Source organism: Coregonus clupeaformis, chromosome 16 (assembly GCF_020615455.1).
Source record: "Coregonus clupeaformis isolate EN_2021a chromosome 16, ASM2061545v1, whole genome shotgun sequence".
Taxonomy (NCBI): domain Eukaryota; kingdom Metazoa; phylum Chordata; class Actinopteri; order Salmoniformes; family Salmonidae; genus Coregonus; species Coregonus clupeaformis.
The window spans coordinates 27,018,107-27,032,238 of record NC_059207.1 but is presented as its reverse complement, the minus strand read 5'-3'; the positions used below and the strand labels follow the sequence as shown (position 1 = coordinate 27,032,238).

The 14,132-nt window shown below is 43.6% G+C and overlaps 1 protein-coding gene across 1 annotated transcript; it reads left to right on the top strand.

Moving 5' to 3' along the window:
- Positions 1–1,238: 1,238 nt before the first annotated feature.
- Positions 1,239–8,879, top strand: LOC121584099 (cytochrome P450 1A1). The gene is made up of 7 exons (XM_041899929.1): positions 1,239–1,346; positions 1,701–2,611; positions 4,834–4,957; positions 5,256–5,345; positions 6,201–6,324; positions 6,472–6,558; positions 7,399–8,879. The coding sequence occupies exons 2-7, from the start codon at positions 1,757–1,759 to the stop codon at positions 7,679–7,681; spliced, it is 1,563 nt and encodes a 520-aa protein (XP_041755863.1). The 5' UTR covers positions 1,239–1,346; positions 1,701–1,756; the 3' UTR covers positions 7,682–8,879.
- Positions 8,880–14,132: the final 5,253 nt, after the last annotated feature.

Genomic DNA, 14,132 nt, shown 5'->3' with positions numbered 1-14,132 from the left:
GGGGACCGTCATGACCCGACATGTGAAATTTAAAGTAAATCGACCCAAAATAATTTTTTACCTCCATTTGACATAATGGTCTTGCAGTTCAAGAAAATAATCCTTGTTATGAATTATTGAATGAATTCTGAAGTGGATATTGGTCAGATTTTTTTAGATTAACTTGAAACTTGAAACTGTTTGTGCCTGTCTATCTGTGTCTGTGTCTGCCTTTCTGTGTCTGCCTGTCTGTGTCTGCCTGTCTGTCTGTCTGTCTGTTTGTCGGCTTGTCTGTGGAAGAGAAGAGGGAGAGATGAGAGGAGGGGGAGGCAGGGAAAGAAAGAGGGAGAGAGAATGAAGGGGGGAAGAGAGTGAAAAGGGGAGAGTGAGGGTAGGGAAGAGAGAGGGAGAGGGTGAAGTAGGGATGGGAGCGAGAGAGAGAGAGAGATGAGTGGAGGGGGAGGGAGGGAGGGAAAGAAGGTGGGAGAGAAAATGGAGTGGGAGGAGAGAGAGAGAAGGGGGAGCGTGAGAGGGGAGAAAGAGGGAGGGGGGAGAGGAGGGTGGAGGGAGAGAGAGTCAATAGACAGACAAAGGTGGGAGAGAGAGGAGGGAGAGAGAGAGAGGCAATGTATTGAGACAAATGTAAACCCTGTGACACTCATCTTTTCCCATTGACTGCAATGTATTAAAAACGTCAACCCTGTGACACTCATCTTTTCCCATTGACTGCAATGTACTGAGAAAAACATCAACCCTGTGACACTCATCTTTTCCCATTGACTGCAATGTATTGGGAAAAACAACCCTGTGACACAAATTTTTTCCCATTGCAATGTATTGAGAAAAACATCAACCCTGTGACACTCATCTTTTCCCATTGACTGCAATGTACTGAGAAAAACATCAACCCTGTGACACTCATATTTTCCCATTGACTGCAATGTATTGAGAAAAACAACCCTGTGACACACATTTTTTCCCATTGCAATGTATTGAGAAAAACATCAACCCTGTGACACTCAACTTTTCCCATTAACTGCATTGTATTGAGAAAAACATCAGCTGCTGTGACATTTGACCTTTTAGCAAAAAAAACGTGCCAGGATGACATTTTCAAGCTGATAATGGCCTGGAATGCTAGATCAAGCTCTATGAAGCTGTTCAATTGACTGCCCACCAGTTTGCAGCCTCTGCTTAAATAGGCTGATCTTGTCGCTGCCTCTCGTGGTACTTGGCCCTGCCTAGCGCCAGTCCTCTTGCAGAGTGTATCCAGTCATTGCGTCCCCCGGTGATTTGCCTTGTGGTAGGTCAAACTGCACTTATTAGACGAGTCTCCAATTTAAGATAACTTTCACTGCTGGCGTCTGGTGAGTAACATATCCTTGTCTTTTCGTTGTCAACAAATGTATACATTGACTGCTTGTTAAACAAAAGTAGGCTACATGTTGGTAGTTCATTGGGAGATACCACATTATTTCCTTATTGCCATAAAAGCATAGATTCTTACTTCTGTGAAAGAAAAACCTAAACAGTTCAGTTTTCTCATATTGGACTATTCTGAACAGATTATGATTAATGTCATCTATAATTGTTATTTTTTATTTTTTTTATTTCATGTTTATGAAAGTATTTGTTTTTCATTCGTTTGAGCTATTCTACACTATTTCACACTTGAACCAGCTCATGGTATCTCTTTGTTTACCAATCACTCTCTCTTCCAGATTCTAGTTTGTGTCTGAGTGCTTCTGTCCTGACTGGCCAGCTCTCAGACTGCAATATGACATTTGGGATATTCCCCAAGGATGGCCTCTGTATGTCCCTCTCCGGAGTCACCGTGGCACTCTGTACCCTCACCCTGCTCCTAGTGGCTCTCAGGAGCCACATGCGAGAGGGCACGGGACGCCACAAAGGCAACCTGCCCCCGGGGCCGACCCCTTGGCCCCTGGTGGGTAACCTGTTCCAGATGGGCGACCAGATCCACCTGTCACTGACGCGTCTCCGGCTGCAGTATGGAGACGTCTTCCAGATGCGTATGGGATCCCTTGTGGTGGTGGTGCTGAGCGGCTACGCCACCATTAGGCAGGCGCTGGTTCGGCAGGGCGAGGCTTTCGCCGGACGCCCTGACCTCTTCACCTTCTCTGCCGTGGCCAATGGCACAAGCATGACCTTCAGTGAGAAGTATGGCCCCGCCTGGGTGCTCCACAAGAAGCTGTGCAAGAAAGCCCTGCGCTCCTTCTCGCAGGCAGAGCCGCGGGGTTCCGACACCACCTGTCTGCTAGAGGAGCATGTGTGCACCGAGGCAGCTGGGATGGTGGAGGCCATTTGGGAGAGCTCAAAGGGGAGCGAGGGGCTAGGTCTGGACCCTGTGGTCCCGCTGGTTTCGTCGGTGGCCAATGTGGTGTGTGCTCTGTGTTTCGGAAAGAGGTATGACTACAATGACAAGGAGTTCCTCACTATTGTGCACATCAACAATGAGGTGTTGCGGATCTTCGCTGCAGGCAACATGGCCGACTTCTTCCCTGTGTTCCGCTACCTGCCAAGCCCGTCCCTGCAGAAGATGGTCCAGCACATCAGGAGAATGAACAGCTTCATGGAACACAACATCGAGGAGCACCTGGAGACCTTTGACAAGGTTTGAGCCACACCTGGGTCATGCAAATTAGAGCATGCCACAGAAAAAGTTTTATAACGTTTTTCAATGGAAAACAAAAATTTGTCAATTTAGTCCCTCGCTGTTTCAGTCGGTTTTCTTCTGTTTGGTACTTAATGAACAGACCCTGAAAGCAGACAGTATGATGATATTGCAATGTTGATGTTTGTTAAGATATCCAACGGATATTCAACTGTTCTACTGTTACAGCTTGATGCAGGGGTAGGATATGTTGATAGATGTGCTATTAAAACTATGGCCTAGAGGCGTATAATCTATACTGTGTATACACTGAAACAGAAAGTTGACGGTAATAGTTTTTGCAGACATCAACTTGGAGAGAAACCTCTACTTTCATGTGACATTTAGGCTGAATATGGTAGATAAGCAAACTGTTAGATTAGATATGATCTGTGCAATCAGATTCTGGTTCAGAGGCAAAGAAAACCATCCAGCCATAGAGGGATTTGTTTCAGTGCTGGAGGGATAGACAGATAGAATGAGAAGGAATAACGCAGGGGAAAAAGAAAGGATGAGATAGGATAGAGGGAGGGAGAGATAGTGTGAGCAGAGGTAGATTGGGTAAAAACGAAGGTTCCTTTTTGGAAAGCATGTTTTTGCTTGTGATTTTAGGTTGCATATGACAGGTTGTATATGACAGTAGGGAATACATTGAACAGGAAATATTGAAATAGTTGAGCTACAATATAAGAGACCTATACTCTAGGTAGGAGGACAGGCCCGACCAGGCTTATATATATCGTGTGAGGCTAAAGTGAACCTTTGTTGTTGCGCAGGGGCTAAAACGCTCGCACGCACTCTTTAATGAGGAATTATCTATCTGGTGGAAGAAACGTGCTCACATGTTTTCTAGAAGATGCTACCATTTCCTGTCAGTCTCACTCTCACAATTTGATGGTACATTTGATTGGCGGGTCGTGTATTAGGTTTTTGTGAATTTGAAAGGATTACATTTAATTAGAAATCAGTATATGGAATATGACACAGATATAACCTGGAGTGGCTAGGTTAGGACTCCCCCTGCACATGTATGGGCTTACTTAGAGAGACATAACATACAAGCCTTATTATTAGACATTATAAAGGCTCATACATCCTTATAATAAGTTATAAAGCATTACAGCATTAAACTGTCATGGTCAAAACATATTAATGCAACAGTAGCTAAGATGGGGAGAAGTCTGTCCATAATAAAGCGCTGCTCTGCCTTCTTAACAACACTATCAACAAGGCAGGTCCTACAGGCCCTAGTTTTGTCACACCTGGAGTACTCTCCAGTCGAGTTGCAAAGAAAAAGCCATATCTCAGACTGCCTTTCTTAATATTTTATTTTTATTGGCCAGTCTGGTCAGCATCCCGTAGTCGCCTCTTCACTGTTGACGTTGAGACTGGTGTTTTGCGGGTACTATTTAATGAAGCTGCCAGTTGAGGACCTGTGAGGCGTCTGTTTCTCAAACTAGACACTCTAATGTATTTGTCCTCTTGCTCAGTTGTGCACCAGGGCCTCCCACTCCTCTTTCTATTCTGGTTAGAGCCAGTTTACGCTGTTCTGTGAAGGGAGTAGTACACAGCATTGTACGAGATCTTCAGTTTCTTGGCAATTTCACGCATGGAATAGCCTTCATTTCTCAGAACAAGAATAGACTGACCAGTTTCAGAAGAAGATTCTTCGTTTCTGGCCATTTTGAGCCTGTAATCGAACCCACAATTGCTGATGCTGTGCTAACATAATTGCAAAAGGGTTTTCTAATGATCAATTAGCCTTTTAAAATGATAAACTTGGATTAGCAAACACAATGTGCCATTGGAACACAGGACTGATGGTTGCTGATAATGGGCCTCTGCACGCCTATGTAGATATTCCATAAAAAATCAGCCGTTTCCAGGTACAATAGCCATTTACAACATTAACAATGTCTACACTGTATTTCTGACCAATTTGATGTTATTTTAATGGACAAAAAATTTGCATGTCAATCTCTCATGGCTCAAAGTGGAGGAGAGATTGACTTCATCACTACTTGTTTTTGTAAGAAGTGTTGACAAGCTGAATGCACCGAGCTGTCTGTTGGCAGCAGCTAATGTGGATCCCTAATAAATACAAATACAAATACTGCTGCCGATATCAAGTAGAGTGTAAAGTAAAGTGTTAAGTAAAGCTGTGATGATGTGTATGTTTCCAGGACTGTATACGTGACATCACAGATGCTCTGATTGCGCTCTGTGAGGAGCGGCAGGAGGATGACGACACGGCAGTGCTGTCCAACTCCCAGATCATACACACTGTCATCGACATCTTTGGAGCAGGTGAGAGAGATGGAACAGAGAAGTTAGGCAATACCTGATTTGAAGCTCTGCTTATAAATAGCATATAAACACTAGGCTATTACACAGTACGTTAATTATTTACAAGAAGTTTATAAACAGACCTTGGTGCTATGGCGATTTCAGGGCTGTGGCTGTAGTATGTTTGCTGAGACTAGATTTCCTTCTGGAGGATCACCATTCCCAGCAATGATGGGTTGAACAACACGTTTGAACAGACCAACTCTAGAGCAACGACGATTGTAACTGACGTTACATATTTATTTATTTTACATTACAGGATTCGATACCATCATAGCTGGTTTACAGTGGAGCCTCTTATACCTCATCAAGTTTCCTGACAGCCAGGTCAAAATACACCAGGAGATTGGTACTGTACATCCTCTGTATATGAATTATTCCTCCTGTATGACTGAACAGTACTTTTCCTATAGAAAACTGTAATACTGTACAGTATGCCCTTATAGCACTAAATGGACTTCTTGTCTCCTTATACCTCGTCTCGTTGTACGCCTGCTTGTGTTTCTGCTTTACCTGCTAAGAATAATCACTTTGTTTTATAAAAATATGTGGGAGTTCAGCTGTTTTATGAATGAAAGTATTTCCTGTGTTGTCAAACAGCACATCCTAATGAGCAGTCTCCTACAGTACCAGCCAGTTTGACAGTTTGATGGGCCGTCTGTGTAGTTTCACACAATGATCTAATCTTTGAGAGACGGGTCGTTGTCGTCACCCCCCTCCCCCGTCCCCGTCCCCGTACCCATCCTCAATGGCTAGAGACCATTGCTCGCCATGGTAACACGCAAAAGGTCACTAATTCGCCAACGCCTGAGCTATTTTTGAAGTGGGCTGAAAAAACTGGTGCAGTCTGTTCAGTAGGCACAATTCATTCACAGAGAGAGCGAGAGAAGAGAGAGAGAGAGATTTTGGATACTTGGACAGTCTACTCTGACAGGAACAAAGGGGATCACACGCAGGGGTATTGCACCGTACGAGAATCACGCCACACAAATCATCCCCTTATTTGAGAATGGAAATTTAAGAATAGATGGCAATAAGCCAACCGTCTTTCTTTCTTCTTTGGTCTTACTTTTTCTGATTGCCTCTGTAATGTCTCTGCTCCTTTTCTCTGTATTTTCACTTTTAGGTACATTATTTAGTTGTCACTGTCTTCACCCGAGGTATTTTGTATGTGACTGTATGTTTTTGCCTTTGTCTGGTTCAGACGACCACATTGGCCCAGCCAGACTACCTCGGTTTGAGGACAAGCCCAAAATGCGTTTTACTGAGGCCTTCTTATACGAGGTGTTTCGTCACGCATCCTATGTCCCCTTCACCATACCACACTGGTGAGGCTCTGATAACAGTCACAGTAACAATTTGTAATGTTTATTTCTGCATGGTGCCTGTCTGCTAGTATGTTCAGGTCAAAGCGTTATCTCTGGGAATGTTGATATTTACATAGTCTCTTTTTTCCATGCTTTTCTTCCCTTAAGCACCACACAAAACATCACACTTAATGGATACTTCATTCCAAAGGACACCTGTGTCTTCATCAATCAGTATCAGGTTAATCATGACATGTGAGTGTTATCTGGATGTGTTTTAAAGCACACATCTTAATTTATGTTAGTCCTTTGAGGAGGTGCAGTGTTGGGGAAGTTACTCTGAAAATATAGCTGGCCAAGTTACCAATTACTTCACAATGGAAGAAGTTAAGCTAAACTAAAGCTACCGCTAAGAAATATATAGTTTACTTAACTAAAGTTACTTTAAAAAAGTAGTTCACTACATTCAAACTACTTAGTGAAAGATTATCATATCTAAATCTGAAATGTCATAGAATACAAATTGCTAGAACAAATCACTCTGGAGTCAGATTTGATTTGATTTGAGATGTTAACAGAATGTATAATTTAGCCTACTAAACACAAAAACAATATTTCAAGTGAGAATTTGACAGGTCTGATGCTGAAAAAGAAAGGAAATTATTGCCTACTTCACCCATATTTTCCTTTCTGTTTACAAAATAAGTAGTGTGTAGTTCTAGTAGTTAGCTACACTGCTACATGGCAAACAAGTTATTAACTGCTGAAAACACTACCAAGATTAGAATTTAGTTCAACTACCACCAAGCTACTGCAAAATGTAGTTTAATTACTAGTTGAACTACACGTAGTTCCCTACTCCCCAACACTGAGGAGGTGACATGACCATTTGGACATGTCAGCTCTCTCCCAATCTGTTTGAATGTGTTTGAGTCTTGGTCATGTTCACTAGGCACCAACCAGAAGTGAGGGACTGACCATCTGGACTCTGCTCATTTTCGTTTCCAAGTTACGAAACGTTTTCCTTTGTGTGCTCTAATGAACACAACCCTGTTGTGGTCGTCAATGGTTAGCTGTCATTTTCCTCATTTGTAGAGATCTGTGGGATGACCCAGACGTGTTCCGCCCCGAGCGCTTCCTGGGTAAAGAGGGACTGCTCAACAAAGACCTGACAGAGAAGGTCATGATCTTCGGGATGGGGAAAAGGCGTTGTCTGGGTGATGGGTTCGCCCGGTTGGAGATGTTTGTTTTCCTGACCACACTGCTCCACCGGCTGCGTATCGAGAACGTTCTGGGACAGGAGCTGGACCTCAGTTCCGACTTTGGGCTCACCATGAAGCCCCGCCCCTACAGGATCAGTGTCTCGTCACGCCTCTAGATCCGTCCTGTCCATTAAGCCATACAGCACCAACTACAATAAGGCCACAACTGGCTTGACTGGGCAACACCTCGCCCACATAATCATAACGCACAGAAACCATGGCTACTCAGACACCAAAACATATTTACTATACAGACTGAACACAACATCTTTACCTGGCAGTGGCGTCATTATCACTGTAAACACAAACACAGTTGCTAGCTGTCAAGAGTCAAGACAGAGTTAAGCCGATACAAAGTGTGCAATAGTATTAAGCAGCCATAACCAAGGATTTATTCAGAGCCATTTCCTCATTGGTCATCAAATGGATTGATATTTACCTAGAAGATGTTAAGATTTTAGTTGAAGTATGTTATATCCTATTGTAGATATTTAAGATAGACCTATTCTATATGTAACTTTAGCATTTTTATGATATCTCAATATACATTTAATGTTAGAATATCTATGCATATTGGAAAACGGTATTGGTACAGGGCCAGCCCCAGTATTATTTTAACTATTAGGGATGGTGATTGGTCCTTCCACCTTCATCAAGTGGAACATAATTAGAAATGCCTTTTATTAAAATCCTTATCTGTAGTTATTAATTCAACTAAACGCTTAGGGAGGGAGAGAGGAAGTGTTGTTTTAGATAACTGATCAGAGCCTTGGGCACCATGCAGCGTTCACTCAGGGTTCATTACTACTCAACTCACTCTTCCACCCCCTCCTCTTCATCTGTAACTCCGAGGTTTAAAGAGAAGATCTCCTTCCCCCTTTCTAAGTAGTTGCAAGAGCTACTCTGAGATTGAGGAGAATCACCTTTTTTTTTCATATGCTCTCCCCTCTTTCCAACAGACTAGATTAGACACAGTCTTTGGATTCCACCAGACGTCTTCCAGAGGTTAAGAGGGCAATTTTGATGCTGTGATGTTCTCTTTTATGAGATAAAACTAGTACTGAAAATACATGATAATAAGTGTTTGAATAAGATACGTTTCTTACATTATCTAAACTTGATTGCCAGTATATGTTCCAAGAAGAATTCCACAGATGTCACAGCAGTGAAGCCATTTGAGAGACATGCCCTTATTCAGACGACAGTATACCCCGTTTTGAAATCAGGTGTCTTGTGAAAATGACATTTTTTCATTTGTTAGTCCTTTTTGTCTGTAAACTCAACTGTCTTTAATTCAGCATCTGAAATGTGCGACTGAGAATAAAAACTGATGGATTTTGTCTATGTGGTTATTCTTTTTTTTGTTGGTCACAATCACTGGCATTCTCTCCCGAATTAAAGGTACAATCCATAATTCGTGTTTCAGCCAAACAGCAGCCCTACCCACTTGGTTTGTTATAAAGCTGTGGGATGGGACTGGAGAAATATGACCACTTTCAAATTCATAGATTGAGATAAAAAGTATAATTTTAAACATATTTTAAAGCTGTACACAGTTTACAAAGACTGATTCTTGAAGAATATAACTAACCCAAAATAAACATGTTTTACTCCATTGTTTGTAAAAATGTAATTGTTAACAAACATTGTATAGCTTCAAAACAACTCATGGCTGATCAGTCCTTGCATCCAAAGCTCTGCCTATGAATTTGAGTGGTTACATCTCTATCAGCACCATCCCTCAACTGTTTATCGAAACGGCCGTTTTGTTGTTTTGTTGTTTTACAAAACCAGACTGTAGATTTAATACAGTTGTATAAGCTAAAGTAATTCATAAATAATATTCTTCAAGAATCAATTCAAAGTTGAACTGGTTTCATGTTAAGGCTCCATGCCATCTCTTCCATGATAGATCCTGTTACAGTATATGCGCCATAGGATAAATTAATGAGCATGATTGGAGTGGAACATGGACTCAACTCAACTTTACACCACTTTTAAGGTGAACATATCAGAAAAATTACTCCACTCGAGTGAGAGACCTTTTCAGAAATTCAAAAGAAATTTGCCCCACCTGTTTTGAGCCCTACTCATTCAAGGGTTTTTCTTTATTTTTACTATTTTCTACATTGTAGAATAATAGTGAAGACATCAAAACTGTGAAATAACACTAATGGAATCATGTAGTAACCAAGAAAGTGTTAAACAAATCAAAATATATTTTATATTTGAGATTCATCAAATAGCCACCCTTTGTCTCAACCAGCTTCACCTGGAATGCTTTTCCAACAGTCTTGAAGGAGTTCCCACATATGCTGAGCACTTGTTGGCTGGTTCTCCTTCACTCTACGGTCCGACTCATCCCAAACCGTCTCAATTTGGTTGAGGTCGGGGGATTGTGGAAGCCAGGTCATCTGATGCAGCACTCCATCACTCTCTCCTTCTTGGTAAAATAGCCCTTACACAGTCTGGAGGTATGTTGGATCATTGTCCTGTTGAAAAACAAATGATGCTGCAGAATGCTGTAGTAGCCATGCTGGTTAAGTGTGCCTTGAACTCTAAATAAATCACAGACAGTGTCACCAGCAAAGCACCCCCACAACATAACACCACCTCCTCCATGCTTTACGGTGGGAAATACACATGCGGAGATCATCCGTTCACCCACACCGCGTCTCACAAAGACACAGCGGTTGGAACCAAAAATCTCCAATTTGGACTCCAGACCAAAGGACAAATTTCCACCGGTCTAATGTCCATTGCTTGTGTTTCTTGGCCCAAGCAAGTCTCTTCTTATTATTGATGTCCTTTAGTAGTGGTTTCTTTACAGGAATTCGACCATGAAGGCCTGATTCACACAGTCTCCTCTGAACAGTTGATGTTGAGATGTGTCTGTTACTTGAACTCTGTGAAGCATTTATTTGGGCTGCAATTTCTGAGGCTGGTAACTCTAATGAATTTATCCTCTGCAGCAGAGGTAACTCTGGGTCTTCCATTCCTGTGGCGGTCCTCATGAGAGCCAGTTTCATCATAGCGCTTGATGGTTTTTGCAACTGCACTTGAAGAAATGACATCATCAAATATTGTAAGAGCTTTCATTGTCTGCTTATATGCCCCCTTATTTATCCTTCGGTTCTGACTTGGTGTACAGTGAGAATACTATAAGAACGGCCCATGTTCTGAATTCTGTTACTGTACATTTCAAAAGTGCTGAACAAATAGTTATATTGACTACGTCCGTCTTAGCTCACTCATTAATGTCTTAATCTAAATTAAGGATTGCCTCTTATCTGCTCATCGTTCCCTTATGCCATAGTTTGTACATCTCAATTGTCAGTAGAAACGACATTTGTTTAAACAAGTCATATCGGCTATGTTTTTTTTAAAGGCAGTATATGAGGCTAAATGAACTGTTTCGCTGCCAGACAAGGCTATGCTGATAGCCAGGTGTAGTTGTGGTAAGGATTCTCTCCATGGTGCTGAAAAAAAAGCCGTGCTGTAGGGATAGCTTTATGTAGGCCCTAACAGTTTGTGGGCACCATTTGTCACCGTTATAGTGCAATTAATGTATTATTTAGTGTGTAGTGGCTTTGCTGGCATGCATCTAAAACAAAAACGTTGAGTTTGCCCCACCAAGATTTACATGCTAAAATTGCCAATGAGAGGCACACCTGCAGGCCGCCCAACAACCTGCCCGCTTGACCCCATCCCCTCCTCTCTTCTCCAGACCATCTCCGGTGACCTTCTCCCCTACCTCACCTTGCTGATCAACTCATCCTTGACCGCTGGCCATGTCCCTTCCGTCTTCAAGAGAGCGAGAGTTGCACCCCTTCTCAAAAAACCAACACTCGATCCCACTGATGTCAACAACTACAGACCAGTATCCCTTCTTTCTTTTCTTTCCAAAACTATTGAGCGTGCCGTCTTTAGCCAACTCTCTTGCTATCTCTCTCAGAATGACCTTCTTGATCCAAACCAGTCAGGTTTCAGGACTGGTCATTCAACTGAGACTGCTCTTCTCTGTGTCACGGAGGCTCTCCGCACTGCTAAAGCTAACTCTCTCTCCTCTGCTCTTGTCCTTCTAGACCTGTCTGCTGCCTTTGATACAGTGAACCATCAGATCCTCCTCTCCACCCTCTCCGAGCTGGGCATCTCCGGCGCGGCTCACTCCTGGATTGCGTCCTACCTGACCGGTCGCTCCTACCAAGTGGCGTGGCGAGAAGCTGTCTCCGCACCACGTGCTCTCACCACTGGTGTCCCCCAGGGCTCAGTTCTAGGCCCTCTCCTATTCTCCCTATACACCAAGTCACTTGGCTCTGTCATATCCTCACATGGCCTCTCCTATCATTGCTACGCTGACGATACACAACTAATCTTCTCCTTTCCCCCTTCTGATAACCAGGTGGCGAATCGCATCTCTGCATGTCTGGCCGACATATCAGTATGGATGACGGATCACCACCTCAAGCTGAACCCTGGCAAGACGGAGCTGCTCTTCCTCCCGGGGAAGGACTGCCCGTTCCATGATCTCGCCATCACGGTTGACAACTCCGTTGTGTCCTCCTCCCAGAGTGCGAAGAGCCTTGGCGTGACCCCTGGACAACACCCTGTCGTTCTCCGCTAACATCAAGGCGGTGACCCGATCCTGCAGGTTCATGCTCTACAACATTCGGAGAGTACGACCCTGCCTTACACAGGAAGCGGCACAGGTCCTAATCCAGGCACTTGTCATCTCCCGTCTGGATTACTGCAACTCGCTGTTGGCTGGTCTCCCTGCCTGTGCCATTAAACCCCTACAACTCATCCAGAATGCCGCAGCCCGTCTGGTGTTCAACCTTCCCAAGTTCTCTCACGTCACCCCCTCCTCCGCACACTCCACTGGCTTCCAGTTGAAGCTCGCATCCGTTACAAGACCATGGTGCTTGCCTATGGGGCAGTGAGGGGAACGGCACCTCCGTACCTTCAGGCTCTGATCAGTCCCTACACCCAGGCGAGGGCATTGCGTTCATCCACCTCTGGCCTGCTGGCTCCCCTTCCTCTGCGGAAGCATAGTTCCCGCTCAGCCCAGTCAAAGCTGTTCGCTGCTCTGGCACCCCAATGGTGGAACAAGCTCCCTCACGACGCCAGGACAGCGGAGTCACTCACCACCTTCCGGAGACATTTGAAACCCCACCTCTTTAAGGAACACCTGGGATAGGATAAAGTAATCCTTCTACCCCCCAAAAAAATAAAAAATAAAAAATAAATAAAAAATAGTATAATTGTAAAGTGGTTATCCCACTGGCTATAGGGTGAATGGACCAATTTGTAGTCGCTCTGGATAAGAGCGTCTGCTAAATGACGTAAATGTGCCCTTGAGCAAGGCACTTAACCCTAATTGCTCCTGTAAGTCGCTCTGGATAAGAGCGTCTGCTAAATGACTAAAATGTAAATGTAAATGGGATATGCAACTTGATCTTATAACAAACACTCACATTGGCCAACAGCCAGAGAAACGCTCATGCTCTCTGAATTGCAGATGTACAAGCATGGCATTTTTTTCTTTATTTTATTTGAAAGGACATCCGGAAATGGAGAGAGGGAGATACAAGGTTTAGAGGGGCATAGACTGAAGTGGCCGATACGAGGTGCTTGAACCCCCATCGAGACGGGGGCTTGTGTGGTCCGGAGTAGGGAGTGTTATCTGCTACTGTACCTCAGACTCCTGCATACAGTTTTGACATTTTTTGAAAGCTCATGACTTACCCACATTTCTAATGTATTCACCTCTGTGTGGTCATAGGAGAGACACCAACAATGTCCGTTACAGCAGAGAGATCATTTGGGCGGGTGAAAGAAGGGATTTTAATTAGCAAAATAGCTGTCATACTCTCTAGGGAATGAGACCCCCCCCCCCACTCACCCCATTTCCCTGACTGCCCCCTCTTCTCTGTGATCAACCCTTTGTCTCTCACTTAGTTCTAGTCCACAGAGTTCATTGTATGGATTAAACTATGGCGTTATTAAGAATAACAAACCAGGGTGAGCGTATGTAGACGCAGCTCTGATCTGAAGGGGCAAATCCAGCAGAAATGCACAAAAGGAATCAGTAAGCTAATGCAGTGGTAAACACTTGGGGTTACAGTATGGTTTAAAGATGCTAAGCAATTATGATCGGCCCCATTCAAGACAAAGGGAGGTCTACTTTTAGAATGGTGGCCTCATGGCTCGGTATATGGTTCTTATTTACACTGGACTGTTCTAGGTTAGGGTTTGACCAGGGTTAAACACCAGGGCTCCTAAAGCAGGGTAGAGCTAGTCTTAGACTAAGGCTGTCTTGGCTCTTCCCTGAACATATACCACAGGCAAGCCCAGGGTCCCAATAAAGGGTCAACTACTAGACTGGTTATTCCTGGGGCCGTATTTATAATAGGTTCTTATGCACTAAGGGGACAATTCAGATGTAGGAATTTATGCCTTTCCTACACACACCTTTCCTACGCACTTCTCAGTATTTGGTATTCAAATTTACCTTATTCAGTCACGTAACGCACTCTGCAGGTGTGGCGAACTTCCACGCTCTGAATA